Below are 24,570 nucleotides of genomic sequence, written 5' to 3'. Positions count from 1 at the left end.
TCTGTAGTATATTTGTGGCCTGACTTCAACCTGACTGTGGAGGAGACTTCGAGATGTTTTGAAGGACGGTAGGACAGTGCCCTTGTTTGTAGATTTGCAACCTGTATAGCAGTGAACAGTAATAGGAATTAGTAATAGCTGTATGACCACACACATAGTTTCTTCATTATTGCATACATGCTTAATGGTTTCTTGCACTGGCTATTAACACAGCTACTTTGTAAGCAGTATGAGCATTACAGGCTGCAGGCTTGGGTGGCAGTCCACAGATAAACTTCATTCTTGTACGTACTGACAAAGCACGTGCCCTGAAATGGCCACCTTTAGGTGTAGCTAGAAAGGGGATGGAATAAATGACAAAAACATATAAAAAGGATACATATGCATAAAAAAAATGAAAGGCAATGCTGGGAGACAGAGAAGAAAATGGGGAGGGGGCTGCAGTGATGCAAGGTATACAGCAAAGCATACCTATGACTGAGGTTCAGCATGGGAGGGAGCAAAATTCCTCTCCACTGCCTGAATGCTCAGGTTGCTCAAATGAATTTAAATAACACGGTAATCTTCAATATTACTAAAACAGCCAGAAAATGATCCTTGGTTATGGCTTCACATTCATTATTAACATTCTCAGGTTAATTTTGATAAGTGATAGTCCTGAGTAGCACTGTTAATATAGAGACAGTAATAAAATTTGCTTCTGAATTTTTACATTCATTCTGATGTTGAATGTTCTAATACAGAGTTCAAGATGCAGTAAGTACTTAAGGAATGCATTGTTTTTACCTCTGACCTAGTGTAGCAATATCCTGCAATAACCTGTCATGGGCTTTTTGTTGGAATGGGGCTGATGTAGATTACACTCCTTAGAAATATTATGCAGAGGTTTTCAAAACATTCTATTTTAATGTTACTGAAGTATCCAAGAGTTTCACAACATCTAATTGCATGGAACATCTTGGCTCAAAACTCATCTAAACAGAACTTTATAGGCAGGGTTATAATGTCATCTGGGGAAAAAAATTGGGTTCCTTTTTAACCCATTCATAGCAATTTCATGCTTTTTTTTTGTCACCTCATGAAAATGGTAAGCAGACATTTGTTAAAGGATTGAGGGCTTTTGTTCCCATACCATATTTCTAATTCTTGTTTCTGGGTCTTGCCTCTTTAGTATGCTCCTCAAGGTTTTTTCATGCAGTGATTATGAACTGGAACATGGAATATTTTTCTTCTGATGTTTTTCTGCAACTGCCAGAGCCTATTTTTTTGTCGTAGGAACATCTCATTCAAACTGTTGTTGTGGTTATTCCATCTGACTTCTACTGTACGTGCAGAAGCTCCTCCCCTGGATATAGAGCCTTTGCAATAACACTTACTGTACATAGATTGTGGATGCTTGAATTATTCTGACTGTATTCATTATTCTCAGAAAACTGAAGCACTAAAGAACATGCTGCACTTTGGCGACAGGAATGAAGGACTACAAGGACTCCTAAAATTGGTTATGCTCTTAAATTTCTCATGAAACCATATCCTGAGCATTGTTCCCAAGACATCCCTGCCCTGACTGAGGTCATGATTATATGTTACTGTCTGTAAGTGGCAGCTCTGACTTAAAAGCTCTCCGCCCTCCACCTTGCCTTGCTGGTCTTTTTTCCATCTTGTTAGTCCATAGGTCTCCTGGTTAACTGTTTGGCTTCACTGTAGCTGGATCTCTGTAATTAATCTGGTTTAAAACATAGTTTATTTTAAGGCTGAATCATTTCACAAATCTGATAGAGAGAGCATCCACAAAATAGTTGAGTTGGGAAAATGGAGGGAATAGTAAGCTTTTAGATCTGATCTGATCTGCTGGTAGTGAGGATGGTCTGAGATTCAGGCGTTATGTCACCCAGTTTACTGCATACTGACACCAGCAGGAATAAAAACGCTTAAGTAGGGTGCTTCTCCAAATTGGACTAACACATGGACTTCTCTGTGTGTTTTCTCTTTCTCATTTTAAAAATTAGCTTTCCTTGACTTAACAAGCTAACACTGAATATTAGCTGCAGTCAACTACTTTTGTCAAAAGTTTAAGTCTAATATATATCCGTTTGCTGCATTTTGTTCTCAGTTTCATGCAGAGTGTGTTGCTTTCATGTGATAAACGTATTTTCCTAATTTCCTAAATTTTCCAAATTTAATTAGGAAATTTGAGTCCTCTTTTGTGCTAATCAGTAATGCATTCTGTCATTTTCAATTAAATGTGCTTTGCCTTACAGTTTTTACTTTATTTTATAATTAAGAAAATCTCACCATTATATTCTTATATATTCTTTGAACAGAAGGAGAATTTATCTTGGTCTTTAAGAATGTATTTTATTTACTACTTTACATTAAAACTTTCTCCACCCCAACTTTCCCTCTCATAGCAAGATTTCTGCTTTAAACTAGTAGAGTAAGCTTGGATGTGTAATTTTCTTGGATTTTAAATTATTACAGTTGTTGATGCTAGAGAGAGACTGCTTGCTTGTCTGAAACCGTATAGGAGGACTTGAAAATGTTCGTAAAAATAAATCCACAATGATTGACATCCTAATTTTAGTGGTACTACCTTATGTGTTTTAAATTTCTTATCACTATTAGTCATTTAATATTGTGTTATCAAACAGAAAAATGTTATCAAATTTGATTCAGAGATATGCAGTTCCAATATATAATAATTTTAAAAGTTTCTTGAGTTGAAAATAGTTGCCACCTCTGTATCTCCTCAAGTTTACTTTTCAATTTACTGGAGTTTTAGAAACATGTTTTATTGTTCTTTCACACACTAGGTGAAATAGGTTTATTGCATTTTTCTCCAAAGTACGTTTTTTCCCCCAGTGATTTGTTAAACAACCTACATGCAAGAGAAATTCTCCTGGGAGTAAACAGAGAACAAGATGGAACTTGGGTATAGTGAATGCTGGAAAAAAAAATTCTTTACTTAAATAGTAGGGGGTTTTGTAATGGTAGTGTTGCTGGTAAATGTTAATTAAAAAGCATTAATTCTTGCCATAATCAGTCATGTAAACAGCACTCAGTATGCTGGTGTTGCAGGCCTTTAAATTAATGAAATGGGAAAGGAAAAGTTTATTATAACTTAACTCTATCTTGGACATAAATTAGCCAGATGTAAACCTGCTACTTTTCTCTGACATTTTGACACACAAAGTCCTATTTGATTCTGTCATCCTTGACTGTTTCTTTTGCTTTGTATTGTTTCAGGTCATTACCTGTAAACTTGAAATTTAGTAACCAAAAGTAGAATTTGCTCTGAAAACTTGATGCTGTTAAGGATGGAAGAAACCACATCCTACTTACCTCTTAGGCTTTGTGTAGCCTACTGCTGATGCTGAGGAAAATGCAGAAAACATTCAGTAGACAGACTTATTCCTGCTGTTCCATTTTTGAAAAAAAAAAGAGAGAAAAGAAAAAAAGATAATGAAAAGGGTAGAAGTGTATCTTTAGTTATTTCACTTAAGCATCCATCCATCCAAAATCCTATGTTAACTAGAGAGTGTCCTTAGATCATTATAGTAAAACAGTTTTTCTTTTAAAATTGGCAGTTTGCCCTAAATTTGATGTGTTGACTTCATGTGTAATGAATACCTGATGCTCCTTTTCACTCCTTCTGGTTTGCCCATTCTTAGTATTTCTGTAACAATTGAAAGGGCTGAGTGAGTTGCTTTTCCCTGCAGGTGGTTCCTCCATTCTTTAAATTATTGATCTCTTTTGAGTGTTACTTCTGGACTAATGATGATATTTAAGTATTTAGAGTTTGTTTTGATAAAACACTGAGCACTCTTGAAGTACAATGTTTAAGTGTTTTTATGTGATGGGGTTACGTGAGACCTTAGAATAGTAAGCCTTACGATGCTTATCATATTTAGATTTCAACACATCAGCAGTTCTGAATTCCTTTGCTTGCACAGTACTTCAAAAATACTTTATGCGAAAGCAAGATGGGAGAGCCTGAGCTGTCTTTCTATTAGCTTACCCTTGTTTTTCTGTTACAGTGCAAGATTCTCTTAATTTGAGGCTAGCTCAAATTGATGGATGTTCATAACTGCCATGCCAGGTGGATGACCCTGAAAATCACAGTGCCATTCCTCTTGGTGCTGGGCAGAAACAGTACAACAAATTCCCTGCATTAATTTGATTTTATTTTCTTCCTTATAAATACCTGGAATTAATTCTGAGAGTCAGGAGAGGAGAGGGTTAGGGTTTTTGAAAGATCAGCTTGATTCTAATAAGTTTTAAGGGTAAAGGGTAAAGCTTGAAATGGTTCACCAGTGAGTTCACTCAGTGTTTCAGCATTTTAAGTTTTTGAGCTTGTTCCCTAGCTAAAACGTTGGTAGTTTGCGACATTGTCTTCACAAATTCAATTAAAAAATCTTAAATATGTTCATTTGCAGAGAGCAAGACAGAAACAGATATGCAGCTCTGTTGCTCGTGCAGAGCAACAGTTACATTCCCATAATCAGCAATTCAGTTACATTCCAGTAATCCTTTGCTTGTGAATTGTGTAATTGTTGTATACCCTGAGCTCTGGCTCCCCTACTGATGTCATTTTTAAGGCCAAATAATCTTCCTGACAGGGAACATGCATGTTTCAGCACCTGTTTCTTGGTCTGTTTTGGGAGTTTTGGTTACCTTACTAACTTCAAAATTCTTAGTGAAAAGCCAACTTTTATATTCAGTATTGTAGAAAGATCTCTGCATGTCCTCTCTTGGTGGGTCAGCAATTTTTGACAAATCATCATGCAGCAAATGGTGTTGCTTTCATTTATTCTGATTTAGTGGAGTTCTGTTGCTTACAGGTTTTTTGTTTTGCTTTTTGGCCACACAGGCTTTGCATAGATTTTTACAGTTAGATCTACAATGGTGGTGCACATGGGAAAATAACCTCTGTTGAATGATTTTAATCTTAATACCCCTTGTAAGCCATGCATTCATATAACTGTCATGTGAGTAAGTAAATTGTCAGCTTGAAAAGTGAGAGTGAGTTCCATGTACATTTTTATCTCCTAGATAGAGTTATAAGCAACTTCTGCTGAACATTTGTTGAACATCTTTATATGGTAGAGCTTCATTTTTTAAATCCACATTATAAGCCAGAAATTAGATAGATTATTCAGCTGTTTGAGTGCATACCTCAGTGCTACAATAGATGTTTTCAATTCTTCAGTATTATCTAAGCTTTCATGAGCTTTTTGTGGAGTATGTCAAATTTGTAGCTGACTACAGATCCATCAGTTGTCTTGGATGTAATCAATTCTCACCAAGCTAAACAGGATTAATTTAGCTGACAGAATGGTAGTATCCAAGTTACCTATTTGCCATCTTCTTCATCCAATTTGACGTAATTAGTGGAGGTGGATGGGTGGGTCAGGTTCGCTATACCTCTGCCTCTACTTGATTCCCAGTTCTTTTGAAAGTTACCCTCGGGCGATTTAAGCTGTGCTGTGACAGCAAGTTCTTGATTCAAATTAACATTCAGGCAGCTAAGGAAAAGCAGTGTTATCCTTAGTTACATTTTACATGATATTCAATTATTCTTTACTCCTTACATGTCTAAACATAGTAATTATTATTTATTTTTAAATAATTATTTTATTTATTTTTATCCTTTCTTATGCTGGGACCCAGGGAAACAGGACACGTGCTCCAATCAGCCAACGTGTTAGGTCCTGGCTGGTGGCTTGGCCCCTGCGCATAGCAGTTGCAGCTCCATGTTGTCAGATGTCTGTGCCTGTGTCCCTTCTTTTTTTTTTTTTCATTATTTATTACTGTATTTGGCTATCAGCATAGGCTGCTGATGATCTTACTAATCTTCTAGCCGCACACTAATCACCTCGACTTTCTCCATATCTAAGGCCATTCAGTGTATGTCTCTGGGGCTTTGCCTTACCTTCTGGTCTCCTGCCCCAGACATGTTACTAGAAGTGTGGAGGTCTGTAGGCAGAGGGAGTGACTTCTTTGAACACCCAGCAGGTCAGCTGGCCTCTGATTTTTCCAGCCTCCAGTACTCCAGACTTTTTCATGTGGCTGTGAAAAGTGTAACTGACCCAAAATAGGAGGTGCAAGGAAGCGTGCTATGGCACACTCTGCCCTACTGACTGTTGCTTGTTTTAGCATGGATGTGCACACTGGTTTATGTTACTGCATGACCACAAACGAATATACAGGTTAAATTCCACTAGTTACGTGCCTTGGTAATTTGGCACATAATGCCCATGTGTACAATCAGTATAAAAATGATAGAAATTTGGGCTGTCAGTTGCCAGATTTATTTCACACTTTTTGATTCGGCAAGCAGCTAAGCCCAATGGATTTCTTAACGCCTCAAAATACAATTCCACTGTTGAGTTTTCTTTTTGTAAAAAGAAAGATGGAAACAGGGTGTTTGGGAAGTGGTGGGTGATGAAAGCAGAATGGGGGTCTGCCTCTTCTGATGGTGGGTAGCTCACTTACAAAGTGAAACTAGTGGAAATCTTTAGTTTTCTTTCATTTCTTATCTCCATTGCTGGTGAGTACAGTGTGTTGAAAGGTCCATTGCTTCTTTTTTGACGTTACATAGCTCTTTTAATTTTATATCACAGAAATAAAAACAATAGGCCATGTAAGCAATTGACATTCTTGTATGCATTTAGAAGACAATGTTTAGTTTAGGACAGATGTAAAAAAGAAATGATACAGTCACACTCTAGTCTTCCAAAACTATCAGAGAAATTATTCAAATAGATTAAATAGTTGATTGTTCTCCACATGTGGAAAACATCTAGCAATGTGGTAAATAATTTTTGGAAGGAGGGGGTAAAAACCAAAGGATTAAGTCTTGAATATAAGTAACTAAATATTTTCTTTCTAAAATAACTTTTCTGGAAAGTGATCACTTTTTTGACAGAAAGCCTTCTCCACTTTCTCTTTTAGTTCAGCAGGTACAGAATGACTGAATTGCAAACATAATTTTTGAGTGTTTCAGCTTGCTGACTTCGTCGAGCTATGTGTATGTGATGTCTCTTCTGAATGAAAATCTCAGTATTTATAAACAGTACTGATAACTAACAAAAGAAAGAGTGGGCATCTATGTTATAACTTTCTTATTCCGATACAATTTTCTAAATATTTTTAATGAGTATCCAGATGTCTCCCTAAGGCTGGGAAATAAAATTCTGGGACTGTGAACTGTAGATTTCATTTGTATTTCATTGTGGTCATATCTCTGCACTATCTTCATGTTGACATGTTGCAGCTATACATTTCTGTAAAAAAAAAAAACCACTTTAAAGAAGTTCCTTTGCTGAATCAGTGGTTTTGCCAAGAAGAAACATTTCCTATAGTTTTGGTTTGAGGGCAATACTGATTGGGTTTTGTGCTTCTGACCTAGGAGTTATGAATGAAAATGCCTAGTTAAGCATGTAACTAGCAGAAAGTTTGGCTCAGGAGGGTGGTGACATAGCTATTGTTTAATAATTTACCAGAGTAATTCATAACATTGGACACAGTTAGTGATTTAAACTCAGATTTCACAGTTATTTGCTGGTGAAGCTGCTTTTGGCTGGTGCCTGCTTTAACCTCTTAAAAATCTTAGTTTTAAATAAAAGCATAGATTAATGTGGAAGCAAAATACTTGGATGCCCATTCCTGTAAGATGCTGAGCTCCTTCATTTCTTAGGTTGCATGAGGACATGGCATGGAATGACATGCAACCATCCTTTCCCAGTCCCTCAATACACCATTATAATGATTCCCACGGTCTGGTGGTTTAGGAAGCTTATTTACAGAACAGCCAGACATCAGTGCGTTTCTCAGAGGAGTAAATATTACTGAATAGCAGTGGGCATGGGTGATTGGATGATTAATCCTTTTTGATCAAGTATGGTTTGGGGTTTTTTTCTTTATATCCCCTAACACGTTTCTATGAATCTGAACAGTGCTGCTTGCAATTGCATTGTGCATCCCCAGAAAACCTTCTATGTTGTATCATAAACTTAAGTAGTTATGCAGCTAAAGTAGCTCAGTCTCTTAAAAAGCAGGGGAGAGAAGGTCCTTTGGGTAAAGAACTTGGGGGGGCTAGATCTGTAATTTGTTATCGATGTGTTGTGTACACCCTGAAAAATTGGACATTAGTACACTTATAGTCTTTTAACATTAATTGTTGTACAATTAATATTTGTGGTGTTCAGTCTTGAAAATACTATAACTAACTGGAAAGCAGTTCAATGTAGGAAAAAAGTGCTAAAGTTGATTGTGAATTTGGTGACCTTATCCTCTTCCCTGTGAGGAATGGTCTGGGGTCCTACAGTAGCACTGATAGTCTGAGCCACTTCAAAAACAGGTGAGAGAGGGAAAAATAGGATTCCATCTTAAAAACAAAGGATAAATTAGCACCCTGGAAGAGCTATACCCAATTGCTGTGTCTTTTGAAGCACTGTCAGTGAGGCAATACTGCTAGCTGAGTCATTCCCCCTGCTCTCATGGTCAAGCTAGTTCTACCAAGATAGTAACTGACAGCTGGAAAAGCAGCTTCTGTTGGGGGAATTGAAATTCTGTTTTGTTTTCCTCTGGGACTTTGCTTCTAAGTTGGTAATGAAGGCCCTGGTTTTTTGCTTTGCTAGAATAAGCCTTCGTATTTTTCACTTTTTAAATTTATCTAGTATATGAATCAGTTCAAGTTAGGCTGGCAAGTGCATGGTTTATTGCTTTTTTTGGAAATAGTAGGTTCATGCAGTGTAATGTGTGTGCAGGCAGGCTTCCAAGGGAACTTGAGAGGAGTGTAGAAACCCCAATGATTGTGCCAGGCTTGTCAGGTCGGCGTGAGGGCTGATGTCTCCAGGTTCTTAGAAGAAACCTGCTCTGACGGAGGTAGAACAGTACACTCTGATAAGGAACACACAGCAGACAAACAGCATGCTGTTTGAAGAACACCCCTGATTATGACACCACTTTATAGAATTCAGGAGAAAGTTAATTCCCTCCCACTGCGCACTCCCGTCCTGCATGGCGTGTAATTGGGGTTCTTTTATGAAAAGCAGCAGAAGAAATGTCTTCAGAGCATCAAATGGTGCAAAAAATTACCATCTTGCTCAAGAAATTTTTATTCTGTGTTGCTGTTGTAGGTTAGGATGGTTATTCAGCTGGCTTCCTGCTTGGTGTCCCACATCACTGCTACACCTTAAAGAGGCTGAGGACAAAATGCTAAAATGTAAGTCTTTGGTTTTTAATAAGATTCATAGATACCACTAGATTTTCTATAAATTTACATTAAATATAATCAGAGAAGTTTTTAAATATGGCTTTTACACTATAATTAAATAAACAGGTTTATATTTAGATTTTCATTGTTCCCTTATTTAGATATTTGATTGTAGGCTCTCCCCTTTGAAAGGGAGCTCCTATTTAAAACAGCAGGTTTTGTAGAATGTACTTCATATTTTATCAGGCACGTCTAGCAACATAATTTTTTCCCACTCTTTCTTCAGGTATTGCAAGTACATACAATAAACGATATGTGTATATATCTAATGGAAATAAAATATGGACACTGACATTCTCTCCGGACCTTTCACATAAAACTCCGCTTGTTCTCCTGCATGGGTTTGGAGGAGGTGTTGGACTGTGGGCTCTCAATTTTGAAGATCTCTGTGAGAACAGGCCTGTTCATGCTGTGGACCTCTTGGGATTTGGACGTAGCAGTAGACCACACTTTGACACTGATGCTCAGGAAGCAGAAAACCAGTTTGTGGAATCCATAGAAGAATGGAGAAAGGAGGTGGGGTTAGAAAAAATGATTTTACTTGGACACAACCTAGGTGGATTCCTGGCTGCTGCTTACTCATTAAAATACCCATCAAGGTATGTGAAAATAAAGGAATGAAGGAATTCCTTTTCTGTATTTGACTAGCAATTTTAACACAGATTTTATTTCATCAGTCTCTTTACAGATTGTCTTTAAGTAAATGACTGTGCTGATTTAAAGAAACTTGATACTGAATTTTAAGCCCAAAGTATTAATTGTATGGTTTGTTTCCAGATGAACAGAAATAAGTAGATATGGTAAACGTGCTTTTCTGTGTACATTTCTGTACCTTTTTTTTTGTTCAATACCCCCTTGCCAAGTTATAAGGCAAAACAGCAAGATTGTATTTATGGATGGATGATTCGTGACATCTCTGATCAAATACAGGTTTGTGAAGGGAAAATAAGCCTGTTTCTGCCAAACTTCCCATTATTATGGATAACATTGAAACTTGTGAACGTAATTCCCCTAAGCTATTTATGGCTATATGCTAGAAGTCGGCCTGGTACCAGCATGATGATGTAAAAATGATTTTAGTGACTGATTTAAATTGTCTGTATGCCACTTCATACTTCTTTGAAAAACAACCCAGCTGCAGCAGTCCTGTAATTGTATTTCATCAGCATTTTCTGCACTCCATTGTGCCAACAGCTAATCTTTTTTTTTTTTTTTTTTTTTCACTTAAACTAATAAATTTGTCTCTTTTTTTTATATAGTCTGGTTATATAGCCCCTGGTGAGCTAGGATCCCACCAGCTGAAGTCATTCTGTATCAAAAAAAGACATTGCCTTTGTGGACTCCTGTGAAAAACTGTGGATAAAAGTTTAGCTTTCCACATAGTATGGCAGATTCTATATTATACAAAACATATCTTATTCTTTTATATTCACATCAGTTTATACCATATACATTCCTTTGTCTCTCATTTGGAGATTTTGAAATAAATCATACATCATTTTTTGCTAAAACGCTTTGCATCTTTCTTTCCAAGTGGACCACAGCTGGCACATGCAGCTGGAAATGATGTGTGAAAGTAGGCGGGTGTCTAAATCCGGAGTTGCAGTGAAGAAATGCAGTCCTCTGCTCTAGGGACGTAAACCTGTTATCCTTTTGGGCATAAACCAACTTCTAGCTAACTGTAGTTAGATCACTTACAAGTTCCTTACCCCTTTTTCTGAAGTATCTATAAATGGGGCTATCCCAGCCCTGTGGGATGGGGTATTGTTTCTGCCCCCTGCTGCCTTACATTGAGAATGACACTTTGTTGTCATGCCTCTCTTTGCTTAGGTTGGGGTTAATTAATTTGGGGGTGTTTCAGTTTGTGCTCTCACATTACTAATGTTTCTCTGAAATTAAACTAAAACCATCAAATTAGCAAATTGACTGGTGGGATTTTAAGACAGCATTGAATCAAGTGATAAATATAGCACAGCTTTCAGCCAGGTTATCTAACAATGCATTAGAGGCTTAAGGGATTCTGGATACATATTGTTAGGAAAGTAGAGCTGTTTCTCCAAGCTTAGATGGTCTGTTAACTTACTACATTGTACCAAAGTTGTTCATGGGACATCTGAGGTTACTAATCCAAAAAGGTTCCTATTTAGAATATTCCCGGGTGGTGGTGGGTCATGATTTTCAAATACTACAACTTCTGAACTATTGCTTTCGGAATGATTCTCATGATCAACTTCCCATTATCCTGGGTTATGTTTTAGACTTGATTACCAAAAGGAGAAATGCCAAATAGGAAGGAAGGTATTAAGAAAGGAAACACGAAAGAAAGCTTACTTTATTTTTATTCATGTGTTTGCTGGTTTATGTTTAATGCCATAGTTTCTGCACAGAACGTGTGGCTGTCCTGAATGGCTTCTCATTGTTTGTGCTCCTTAGCCTCTAATCTCTCCTGCTTGGTTTGTATAGTTAAATTCTACCCTGTCCTCTCTTACCATTGGTGTTTGCTGCTGTGTGCAAACACGCTCGTGACTGAGCTGACAGCCAAGAAACATCTTTGTGAGGTTAATCCTTTTCAACCCCTCATTTCAAGCACAGATTTTGGGTTTCCCAACTGATCATAGTCCAGAAACAGCCTTTGGAATCACTTCTGACATTGTTTTAGGCACCAAGAACTCTGCTGTATTAAGTATCAAATCTTGTGGCTTTGAAAGAGAGGGAAGTTATGAAGAATGAAGTAAAGATGATGAAGCTTGCATGGAAAATTGCCTTAAATATGCAAAACTATAGTTAAGAGTCACTTTTTCAGAAATCAGCAGTATCTAGGACAGTTAGAGTAGGTGTTATTATGGGATTAAACAGAAATGGACTATTCCAATCTACCAAGATTAAATAGATTTTTTGCTTGGGGGGGACTCACAGCCTGAAGTGATTCATAGTTGGAGACTCCTACTATGCTCTCTGTACTGAGATTCCTTTGAGTAATAATGTTATAAATTGTCTCTCTGATGTTTCTTTCATGACCTAAAATCAATAAATTTAGAAAACACCTGCTAATTTTACTCTGCCTCTCTCAGTTCAAACTTTACTTTGATAAGATGATTTTTCAGATAAATTGCATCTCTTCTTTGAACAGAGGTCTTAGATGGCTTGGAAAAGAAAGATTTTTTAGGAAGTTTACTTAAATAAAACAGATGCAGTTATCATCTTTTCTCGCAGTTAAACTGCTCCTGCAAATAATATTGACTGAGCATATAGCTTAGGCTATTTTTAAAAAGAGAAACAAAACTGGCCTGTTTCTCAAATGTGTATGACAGTGGGTATCTATTGAATACTGAGTTTCTCTTTGGGACATGAGCTTCCAAGTTTCTGGTGTTCATACATGTAATGAGTTACAATTCAATCTCTCTCTAATAGCTATCGAAAGCAAAACCATTGATGAATCAGAAACTAGGTAATAAGCCATTATGATAGAAGTGACTAAAACAGGTTGCATAGTCCACAGATAGCACATTTCCATCATACTCAGCTGAAGAAAAATTAATGTACTCTAAACCTCTGAACTTTTTTGCCAACAGGGTCAAACATCTTATCTTAGTGGAGCCATGGGGTTTTCCAGAGAGACCTGACAATGCTGAACACGAGAGACCAATTCCGATCTGGATCAAAGCACTAGGAGCTATATTGAGTCCATTTAATCCATTAGCTGGGCTGAGGATAGCAGGACCCTTTGGTGAGTTTTAGCTACTCTTAAATACCGTTTCCGTTTTCGTTAAACATAAACATGGGGCAGATATCACATTAAGATAAGCTTTGTTGCAAGCCCATATCACCCGCAGAGAAAAGAGTTGGAGGAGAAAGTGGAAGGGGGTTGAAGAAAGATGAACTCTTTAGGACAAGATGGCAAGCTCTTTCTATGAGAAATACTAGTACGATAGTTTACAGCCAGCTACATTACGTTATTGTAGGCTACAGTTACAATGAGTCAGATTACGTGGACATCTGTTGGGGAAGCCTGACAAAGAGGCATGAACGTGAAGAGAGGTTTTTTCTGGTTGCCTCTGGTCACAGTCCATTTAGTTTCCCTTCCATCTGCAGTTTGATGGACAAACAGGATTTCCAAATTTGGTTAACATTAGAAGGCAGTCTCTCATAAACTCATTGGGCTTTGGCCTAAGTTTAGAAAAGTTAAATTGAAACTGGGTTCTTTCCATTAGCCATTTTCTTATTACTCTAACAAATTTTGTGGGTCTCGTTGGTGTCCTGCGTTACAGTGGCAGTCTATCCTTCCCATTTCTACATTTCTTCAACAGCACTGATGAGATGTTAGATAAACTCATTATATCCTAATTCTAGGCCTAGGTAGGGATGACTATTTTGGATGACCAAAAATACTATAGTTTTAGTTTCTGTGGGGAGAAGGGTGTGATGAAATCTTAAAGTCATTATTTGTATTCCTTCCATAGGGGAAGGAGGTTATCTGTCTACTACTCTCCGTACTACAGGAGTATCTGCTGGAGAGGCTTGGAAAAAGATATCCTTCAGGCCCCTCACAAGTTACAATTAACTTACCTCTTCATTATTTTTAATATTCAGTCTGAAGATAAACTAGTGACATTTCTAGGCTTTGTTTACATTTAAACCACATCTGTTTCCTAAATCTCATTTTAGAATATTTATTTTAATATGCTGATCTATTTGATTGTTTTCAGGAGTGTGACAAAATTAGCTTTTCAGACAAGCAACATGTTTCGTACAGATTTTTTTTTTTTAAAGTAAAATGCTAATTCGGTTAACAAAACAACCTGAAGCATATTGAGTGATAAGCACTGATTTAATGCCTTTTATCCAATAACAAATGCATGCATAAATCAATGCATGTGGAAGAGTTCAAAGCTGAAGTTGTCTCCCTTAACAAGTAAGTGCAGTCAAAACCATGCTGCAGAAACAGACCCTGTCTTGGCAAGGTATCCCCAACCTAACCTCGCTTGTAGGTTGCTGTGGAGGGCAGTGCTTTTCAAAATTTTTCATCCATTTCTCACTCCATGTGTTAGAAAAGTTTTCCATCATCAACTTCATGTGCAATTCTTGACAGATGAAGTTCTAGAGAAGAGTAAGTTTAAACACTGTGCTGCGAGGTAGGCATCCAACCCAACCTGATGAAGGCACTGAACCAAACCCAGGTTTTCTTCTACATGCACATATGTTTAAGCTGCTGGGCAGGCATAGCTGTCTATACTATAAAGCCAATTGTTCCTTTTCAAAGGTATGAGTTAGGCACTTAAATATGAGCCAGGTTCTTTGGGATATCATGGTGGTATCACATGGATATTTAATCAGACCTTCAGGCAGATACTTAAACTTGGGAGAGAGACAGAATCCAGAGAGATCTTTTTCTTTGAGTGGTTTCCAGTTAGTTGATTTGCATGTTTTCCTTCACTTAACTGGAACAGTCACCCAGGAGGCTCACAGTATAGGGGTTTTGGTGCTTAGATTGGATTTGTGAATTCCATTCCTAGAGCTGGACACCTAAAAATTCCTCAGGACAACAGTAATTTAGTCACTGTGACCACACCCTTTTTGTGGAACTCAGAGTCTTCAATGTTAGTATTTCTTTTAACATTTCCATAGACACTATGGAAAACATCAGCCAGACAACTGAGAGGGTCTTCAATAAACATTACGAGAATGAAGCAGTGTGACTTCATTCCTAAATTTTTTCCAAGGTGCCTTGACCCCTTGTTCATTCTCCCCTGTAAATTCCCAGGGAAGGAGAATGGGTTTGTGATTGGACCCGCAGACAAAACACATTTTATCAAAACAGAAAGTGAATTCTAAAATTCAGTAACTTTCGGTCCCCTAGTTATTGGAAATGGGGATTCTGTGGCCTCTATGCTGGTGGCATTGGAACACACAGAATTAGTCTCTTTCTTCCAGGTACTCTTATTCCAAGCCAGCTGTATTGTTTCTGTTCAAAAAAACCCACAAACAGACAGAAGAAGACATAAGTCCAGCAACTGAACTCTCTATAGAGGAAATACAAGCAGCAGAGCAAACTGCAGAATGTTCACAAAATCTTCATCGCTTCAGGACTTAAATCACTGTTTCATAAGGGAATTATTTTCTCTTGCACTGTATTAGTTTTATAAATTGATTTAAAGCATACATAAGGGCGTGTTGCAATAGTCTAATCTCAAGGTTACAAAAGCATAGATCACTGTGACAAAGTCTGCATAAATAGTACCAGGCCTTTGGCCAGGGGTAGGTGGGAAGAAGTGACATCATCATAATTGCACAGATCAACAACAGTATGAAGTTCCCACTGACTGGAAAAGGGGAAACAACCCCAATTTTTAAAAAGGGAAAAAAGGAAGACTGTGGGAGCTGCAGGCCAGTCAGTCTCACCTCTGTGCCTGGCAAGACCATGGAGCAGATCCTCCTGGAAACTATGCTAGGGCACGTGGAAAATAAGGAGGTGATTGGTGACAGCCAGCATGGCTTCACTAAGGGCAAATTGTGCCTGACAAATTTGGTGGCCTTCTATGATGGGGTTACAGCATTGGTGGATGAGGGAGAGCAGTGGATGTCATCTGCCTGGAGCTGTGTAAAGCATTTGACACTGTCCTGTATGACATCCTTGTCTCTAAATTGGAGAGACGTGGAGTTGACGGATGAACAACTTGGTGGATAAGGAATTGGCTGGATGGTCGCACTCAAAGAATTGCGGTCAACATGTCAATGTCTGACTGGAGACCAGTGACAAGTGGCATTCCTCAGAGGTCGGTATTGGGACTGGCGCTGTTTAATAACTTTGGCGACACGGACAGTGGGATCAAGTGCACCCTCAGCCAGTTTGCCGACAACACCAAGCTACGTGGTGCAGTTGACATGCTGGAGGGAAGGGATGCCATCCAGAGGGACCTTGACAGGCTTGATAGGTGGGCCTGTGCAAACCTCATGGAGTTGAACAAGGCCAAGTGCAAGGTCCTGCACAAGGGTTGGGACAATCCCAAACACAGATACAGGCTGGGCGGAGAATGGATTGAGAGCAGCGCTGAGAAGGACTTGGGGGTGTTGGTTGATGAGAAGCTCAACATGACACAGCAATGTGCATTTGCAGCCCAGAAAGCCAACCATATCCTGGGCTGCATCAAAAGAAGCATGGCTAGCAGGTTGAGGGAGGTGATTCTCCCCCTCTACTCTGCTCTCATGAGACCCCACCTGGAGTACTGCAGTCAGCTCTGGGGCCCCCAGCATAACAAGGACATGGACCTGTTGGAGCAACTCCAGAGGAGGGCCACAAAGCTGATCAGAGGGCTGGAGTACTTCTCCTATGAAGAGAGGCTGAAAGAGTTCATGGTGTTCAGCCTGGAGAAGAGAAGGCTCCGGGGACACCTTATAGCAGTCTTCCAGTACCTAAAGGGGGCCTACAGGGAAAGCTGGAGAGACAATTTTTACAAGGGCATGTAGTGATCGGACAAGGGGTAATGACTTTAAACTGGAAGAGGGTGGATTTAGATGAGATGTAAGGAAGAAGTTCTTTGAGCGTAGTGAGACACTGGAACAGGTTGCCCAGAGAAGTTGTGGATGCCCCATCCCTGGAAGTGTTCAAGGCCAGGTTGGATGGGGCTTTGGTCTAGTGGAAGGTGTGCGTTGGAACTAGATGATCTTTAAGGTCTCTTCCAACCCAAACCATTCTATGATATGATTCTATTTTCAGTTGGTAAACTGCGAGCCTATCTCTTCAGGCATGAATAATATTCTTAGACTAAGATTAGCCTTTGGTGAGGCTCTTATGCCAGAGATCCATCTGGTCAACTAGAAGAGGCTTCTTCCTTAAAGAAGTGATTCAGAATAGGAGCTTAACTTTAGAAAGCCTGAACTGGCCCCTGAAGGGACCAGCTTCTCCACTTTGGCTGTTAAGAGAGCATGGGGATTACAGCTTTCCTAGGTTAAATCTCTTAATTTATAGCAGTTCTTGGGTCTTATGTCAAGATTTCTACACCTGTTTTTCAGCATAGACTTCTGTTCTTTCAACTAAGCACTAGTTAGATGAACTAGCTTGAAAAGAAGACTGTTCTGTAAAAGGAGAGCACAGGCTTACATCTGAGGAAATAAAACAGCCCAGCTTTTTCAACAGTGTCTTCTGGTTCTGAAAGGTGGGATGCTTTTGGCCCACCCAGTGCTGCCACAGCAAGGAGAGAGACAGTGTTGGTATAATGTGAGACTAAACTGGTAGCAAAAAGGTACTCTGCTTAGCCCTTTTGCTGGTCCCCTTTGCATGTTTCTTCTCTTGCAGCAGTGGCCCTTCTCAAACATTCCCCATATGTATTCAGCAGGGATTAAACTGCCCCTCTTCTGGTGCAGCATAAAATCCTTTAGAATATTTATATTTCATTCCTGTTTGGTGTAATGCCTTCATGTTTTCCTAAGACATGCAAGTGGTGAAACAAGACATTGGGTTTAGAATTCATCATGAGTTTCAAGGGAACGTGTTTGAAGGCTTGTAAAGAAAAGTGTTGGACAATCTGATAAAGTTGCCCATATTAATTCCTCCTGTAATAGCATTTTCTGTGTGAACAGGATTAAGCCTTGTTCAACGTTTAAGACCAGATTTCAAGCGAAAATATTCATCGATGTTTGATGATAACACTGTGGCTGAATATATCTACCACTGCAATGTACAGTCCCCCAGGTGAGTATGAGTTTCCCGGTGTATGTTTTGAATTCTGTCTTTCATTTACTGAGTGCCTGCTACTCCCTCCAATGCCTGTGGCAACAGTATGTGTGCTTTTTTTAAAAAATTGTAACATTTATTGTATTAATTGAAGAAAAAAATAGCATTGCACTTTTTCTGAATTCCAGAAACTGAAAAATGTAAAAGCTATTCTAATTCAATATTTCTTCTAACCTACCTGTGTGTTGATTCTGAGAGTTTGGGCACTCATTTTTAATTAAAAAATTGTTACAGTGGTTTAATTTGGAACAAATTTCTTAGAATGATATGCTTTACTTTTAAGTGCGTCATGGTTTAACCCCAGCCAGCAACTAAACACCACGCAGCTGCTCGCTGACTTCCCCCCCACCCAGTGGAATGGGGGAGAGAATTGGAGGAAAAAAAAAAGTAAAACTCATGGGCTGAGGTAAAGACAGTTTAATAGGACAGAAAGGAAGAAAATTATAATAATGGTAATAATAATATGACAATAATAATAAAAATAAAAGAATTGGAATATACAAAACAAGTGATGCACAATGCAATTGCTCACCGCATGCCAACTGATGCCCAGTTAGTTCCTGAGCAGCGACCTGCCCCCACCTCCCCAGGCCAACTCCCCCCAGTTTATATACTGGGCATGACGTCACATGATATGGAATATCCCTGTGGCCAGTTTGGGTCAGCTGCCAAGGCTGTGTCCCCTCCCAACTTCTTGTGCCCCTCCAGCCTTCTCACTGGCTGGGCATGAGAAGCTGAAAAATCCTTGACTTGGTATAAAGAATACTTAGCAGCAACTGAAAACATCAGTGTGTTATCAACATTATTCTCATACTAAATCCAAAAGATAACACTATGCTAGCTACTAAAAAGAAAACTAGCTCTATCCCAGCTGAAACCAGGACAAAGTGTTATCACTCAGTACTGTAAAAACTTAGATTCTGTTGAAAATTACATGCAAACCTTGAAAACAGGTTTCTTAATAGTAAAAAATCCCAGCCTTATGTACTATTGCACTCTGTGTTACCAAAAGGCACAGATACTCCAGTTTAGAGAAAAGGCAGATCCAATGGAAATTTAATTGTTTTTACCCTTTTGAATGACATGAAGTGGTGAAACAGCTTTCAAGAACATGACTATTCCTTACGGATGGGCAAAAAGGCCGATGCTGCAGCGGATTCCTCAAATGGATCGAGACATTCCTATCACTGTGGTCTATGGAGCACGTTCATGTATAGATGGCAATTCTGGCAGCACTATCCAGTCTCTGAGACCAAATTCATATGTGAAGACAATAGTAAGTTAACTTTTAAAGCAAACTTGTTTGTTTATTGTGTGGATTTGTTTAAACCATATCTATGTTTTTTATACCAACTGTGGAATGCTGGCCCTTTGATTTAAAGCCTGGGGTAATAACTTCTGATTTCTGTAACAGAGAGAGAGAAAACAAGAGTTAGATCAGAGAAAATGTAGACAAAAGAGTACTGAGTTCCCAGACTAAGAAGGAAACTTACTGTAACACTAGAAATTCAATTAGATCTTTGGCCAAGGTCGTTCTTCTGCTCTACAAAATACTTTGCTCTACATTGTGCTAGTACAAGTAGTTTTTGTGGTCACTGGTAAGTATCTGTGGTTTTGTCTGTGTTTTAAACCACAGCAGTCCTAATATCTACATATATGTATGACATAGTGAGGAGGGTCTCATAAGCTGTCCTAATCTGTCTGTATAATGCTTTTGTTTCTTTGATAAGAGAGTAGTTTGTACCTGGTGCTTAGGTTCTTTTAAGAGTCTTTAAGTCATTAAAAAAATACTTAGTGTTGTCTGCCTAGCCAATACATTCTTGTTTAGAGGGTATGGCATTATCATTTAAAATGCGTGTACTTGCAACTTGATGTGAATGTGCACACTGCATTTTTTGTTGGTTTCTATACAAATAAATTAATTTAAAAGTATTCTTCACGCATTGTCACATCAGCCAGCCGTGATAATTGAATATGCATATATGTTTCAATGCTATGAGGTGGTAAAATGTTTGAATACACCAGCTGTCTTCTTACTGATGTCTAGATCTATCTGGACAGAAGTGTACAGTATGTGATGTTGATAGTGTACTACAAGTCATTCAAATAAAATTTTATAATCTTGATGTAGCTGACATTAGAGCTGGAACTCAGAGAAAAAACATTGTTATTGAACTGTTTACATGTGTTAAGGAGCAAAAATACACTTCATAAATGTTGACATCCAGACTGAAAGTGTCGCTTCACTGCTTAACCAGAGAGAAAGTTGTAACAAAAAGTCACTGTTAAGAAGTGTACAATTTATTGGTAGGATAAGCATATACCATTCAGGCAGATTTTTCCAGTCTGGTCAATGGCTTTTAGAAGAGACTGTGAAGAACTCTATTGTATTCCAGGTTAAAATTTTGTCAAGCCAAGTACAGATTCTAAAAGGTAAATTGGAGTGGTAGAAATTATAGGGACTTTCAAAAAACTGTAGGAGGGAAAGGGTTCTCATGAGGCTGAGGCTGAGACATGGACTGGCAGTGCCATCCTTGGTAAAATGCGCAGAGGTTCTGGGGTTTTATTACGTGTGCTTATTTCTAATTAATTTTTACTTTGTGGGGGATTTTAACACAATAACATAGCTATACGTTTTAGGGGCTTCATTTAGAGACTTAAGAGGCAGTGTTTTAATGGAGGGAGGGGAAAATAGATTTAAATAAATACTAATCTCAGACTGATTATAAAATGGAAAGAAAATAGGTCAAGTACCTTTGCTGTACACTATGCTGATGGCTTGCTTCCTACCAGTTTTGGCAGAGAATGATAAATTATAGAAATAGGGTAGCCACCCTGTGTGTGGTTACTTAAGCCCTTAATTTTGTTACATAGTTGCTGTGAAATAATTTAGGTCACAGACTGGGGTTTTCCTCCCCATATTGCATAATTTGAATTTTACTTGTCCCTGCTTAACATAGTAGTTGTTAATTTGGAGGGTTGAAATCTGCTTCCACAAGTCTAGAAAATCCCCAGCAATTGAAGCTTCTGAGTTCTTAATCATTTATCCTAGTACCTTCTTTAGTCTCTTCCATATCATTTTAATAATAAGAGAATACAAATGATTTGATGCTGTCTCTAATGCAAATACTTATGGAACTAAAGAGCAACCTTGCAGAACTATTTGAATGGAGAATGAAGGGGATGAAGATGAATCAGAAGTTTGCTATGTAAAGCACGTTCTCCTAAGTTCGTTTTGCAGTGACTTGTGTCTGCTTGAATGGTGGTTTTTTTCAACAAGATGCGCAGTTGAATAAGCAGTAGTTTTCCCCTCTTTTCCTGTGTAGCAAAGTTCCTTCAACAGCTGAAACAGCTTTCGTTTTTCCTTATGTTTACAGTCCTTTTTAGGCTGTATGATACCACCTCCTGGCAGCAGTTGTGCTAACTGCATTAACACAGGCTGGGTGCAAGACATCAGTTTTGACATTTGTCTTTTCAAGTAATAGCATATCAAGTAGGTAATGTGTAAAAGTCAGGTTCTTGACATATCCCAGTATTTATTTATTTGCTTACTACATTCTTGTGATTTTGACCTCTTTCTTCACCTTTATCCTCTAGGCTATCCTTGGTGCAGGTCATTATGTGTATGCTGATCAACCTGAAGACTTCAATCAGAAAGTGAAAGATATCTGTGATTCTGTGGACTGACTGTCTTCTGTTCTTTAGAAAGTCATACTGTAGATAGCATTAATAGCAATACTCTATAGGAAATCACTAAAGAATGCAGAGCTGATGAAACAGGCTCTGTTTGTACACTGTTTCTTCTAAGAAGCCATTTGCACACTTAAACCACTTAGTGCCTTTTTTGGGGGGTATAGGGAGATTTGAAGCAAACTTTGTACACCTTTGTTTTAGATTGGCCTTTAGATTATTGGCCCGTCATATATGAAATTATATATAACCTTTTAAACAGGAATTTTCTTCAAAATGTAATTGAATTCTCCACTAACAGAACTGTATCCATATAGATACAATGCAATTTGGTTTCTTTATAAACATTCGTGTTTTTCAGTTGAAGTTTCATAGCAAGAATCTGAAATTGCCTTTACATTTTATTTTTGGAATCCAGAACTCCATATACAATATTTTAACAGGGTGTATTTTATTTTTTTTTTAATTGGAGTGATAACAGCTTATGAAGCTGATTCTGGGAGAGAGACAGGGCCAAATAATGAGCAGTGTCCGTCACTGAAATATGTGTGTTAGTTTGTAAGGAATTGGGGCTTAATATTAGGAAATCTTTCTTCAGTTGGATTTTATTTCCATTTATCTCAAGGCATCTTTCTCCATCTGTGCAACTGTTACGGAAGGCTCAGTTTGTAAGAGTCAATGATGTCACCAGCACTCATGCTTCTGTAAGTATTTTGATATGTAGATTTCAGTGATTTAAAACGCAGAAGATGGCTTGTTAGTTACTCCATCTATTTTTAACACTTTACTGCAAGATTTGTTACTAGCCTAAAACTAGCAATTGTAGATAAGTTGACAAGATTTTGATGAGGGCTAAGGAATGACCATCTGGATAGTGAGCATAATTCCCTTTTTCTTTAGGTAGAAAAACTAGTCTGCTTTTTAGTAAGTTCAGGGCAGAAGAGAGGCAGAGGGAGAATATTGATGTTCTCTAATTGGGAACTACAACAGGTTAGTGTATTTTAGTTAACATTGCAGCCTCCTTATAGGATGGATTATTACTGGGATGAACAATACCACTGTAACAAATTGTAATTACATGTTTTGGAGATTCTTTATATAATTATGTATTTTAATCGAGTATCTCAATATCAGAGATAATTCAGTCGCTGCATCTTTTTGAAATTGTAGTTTGACGTTAGTTCTTCACATGTTTAGTAAATTATATTAAGCAAAATACTTTGTCACTTTAAAGCCAAATTTTGTGGTGGTTTGTTTTTTAACAAGTTTACATAAAACTATTGATCTGCTTTTGAATATTAAATTGACTACTGAAGAGTTCTTGATACATTTATACATAGAGAATTTGAATTAGTGATAGCACCATCTTAAATCTTGAGTGGAATTCTGTGCAATTTTTTCTCAAATTAAGGAATTGTTGCACATATTTATGATGTGGAAGGCAAAGATACCTAAAATATTCAGGAAATGCTCTGATTGTGTTCCTAGCCAAACATAATCTCTCTGTTTCTGAAGGAGATATTTGTCTATATCATGCTATGTAAACATCAGTCTTTTGTGACTGCCTTGACTGGTAGCACTTAATACTAATAAGCTAAAGATTTTAATTAAAATTTTGTATTAAATTACTTTTTCAATTAGCAGATGCCAGAATTTTTAAACAAAATTTTGGGTTATTTGCTAAAATCTTGAGTTCAAAATGGAAAATCAGAATATCAATTGTGTTTTTGAATATAAGCTATAAATTATTGTCATACCACCATTTGGGTGGATGCCTTCAGTATGTATTTTTTCACCCTTTTCAGTGTCTTAATTTGTATTTATCAACTTAAACAGCTGTCTTAATTGTGCATAAAAATCTAATGCAAAAATATATTCTGAGTCTCCTCCAAATTACAAAAGGTGAAACAAACTATTGGTATTTTCAGACTGCACTTACTGATGGGAAATCTAGATTCCACATCAAAAGATGGAAGTAGGGATAAAAACTGCACACTGAATATGAATATTGTGTTAAATATCCCTTGCTTTTTCAGCTTATTGTACTAATAAGACTTATTGCTTAAGTTTTGCACAATAAAAAAAAAATCTTAAATGTTATCTTTGATTAATGTTAAGACATGATGTTGCTTTTGTAAAAATTGTGTGTAATTAAGCCCTGGAAATCAAGAGTAATTAATAAGTTGAGCTAAACCTTCCGAAATACATTAAAAATATGGTAATGCTTACTTTCAAATTTCTCAGTGTTCTTAGATTTTCTTGTATTTAACTGAAACTGGTAAGGATTTGTCAATAAGTAGCTGCAAGCTCAGAATCCTGATTGTATATACAAAGAAAAAATGTTTGTTGGTTATCTTCTAGGCAGTATTAGATACTGCTGTGAAGGTCAAGATGGAATTCTGAATATCCTATTGTGTGCAACATAACCCAATAAAGTTATTTTAATAAACTTCATAAGTGGTGCTGAACAGAAAATGAATGGCACATACTGAAAGACTTGGGAGCTAGACCTTTTGTGAGCAGTTGCTGTCTAGGAATAAACTCGGTTTCTCCAGAAGTTCTGTTCCAGTGCAATGACCAGTTGCTTAAATGTACTGTGGCAAGCACTGAACACTGATGGTGCTATTTTTATTACAGCGCTATAAAATAAGACAAGAATCACAGGCATAAAGGCACCCAAAGATCTCTCTCATTCTAGCATCAAAATGAAGACAGCTGTGTACCAGAGGCTAGGGCATAACAAAAAGAATCCAAAATATTAATAAAAATCCAAGATTAACTGTCTAAGTCTCCAGGACACGCTCTTCTTCCTGAGGTTGTTGAGATAAAATTTTATTAAAGTAACTTAGTAATATTTTGTTTGCATGGC

General features: G+C 37.7%; 1 protein-coding gene across 2 annotated transcripts in view; it reads left to right on the top strand.

The window, feature by feature from the left end:
• Positions 1–23,801, top strand: part of ABHD5 (abhydrolase domain containing 5, lysophosphatidic acid acyltransferase) — a 33,179-nt gene extending 9,378 nt beyond the window's left edge. For both annotated transcript variants that reach the window (XM_075053269.1, XM_075053279.1), the window contains exons 2-7: positions 9,144–9,229; positions 9,507–9,879; positions 12,853–13,007; positions 17,858–17,969; positions 19,101–19,287; positions 21,609–23,801. In XM_075053269.1, coding sequence (XP_074909370.1) covers positions 9,144–9,229; positions 9,507–9,879; positions 12,853–13,007; positions 17,858–17,969; positions 19,101–19,287; positions 21,609–21,698 — 1,003 coding nt within the window. In that variant the 3' untranslated portion in view covers positions 21,699–23,801. The remainder of the gene's footprint in view (positions 1–9,143; positions 9,230–9,506; positions 9,880–12,852; positions 13,008–17,857; positions 17,970–19,100; positions 19,288–21,608) is intronic.
• The last annotated feature ends 769 nt before the right edge of the window (positions 23,802–24,570 follow it).

This window comes from Buteo buteo, chromosome 2, assembly GCF_964188355.1.
Source record: "Buteo buteo chromosome 2, bButBut1.hap1.1, whole genome shotgun sequence".
Taxonomy (NCBI): domain Eukaryota; kingdom Metazoa; phylum Chordata; class Aves; order Accipitriformes; family Accipitridae; genus Buteo; species Buteo buteo.
The sequence above is the reverse complement of the archived record's forward strand: the minus strand, read 5'-3'. Positions and strand labels throughout refer to the sequence as shown.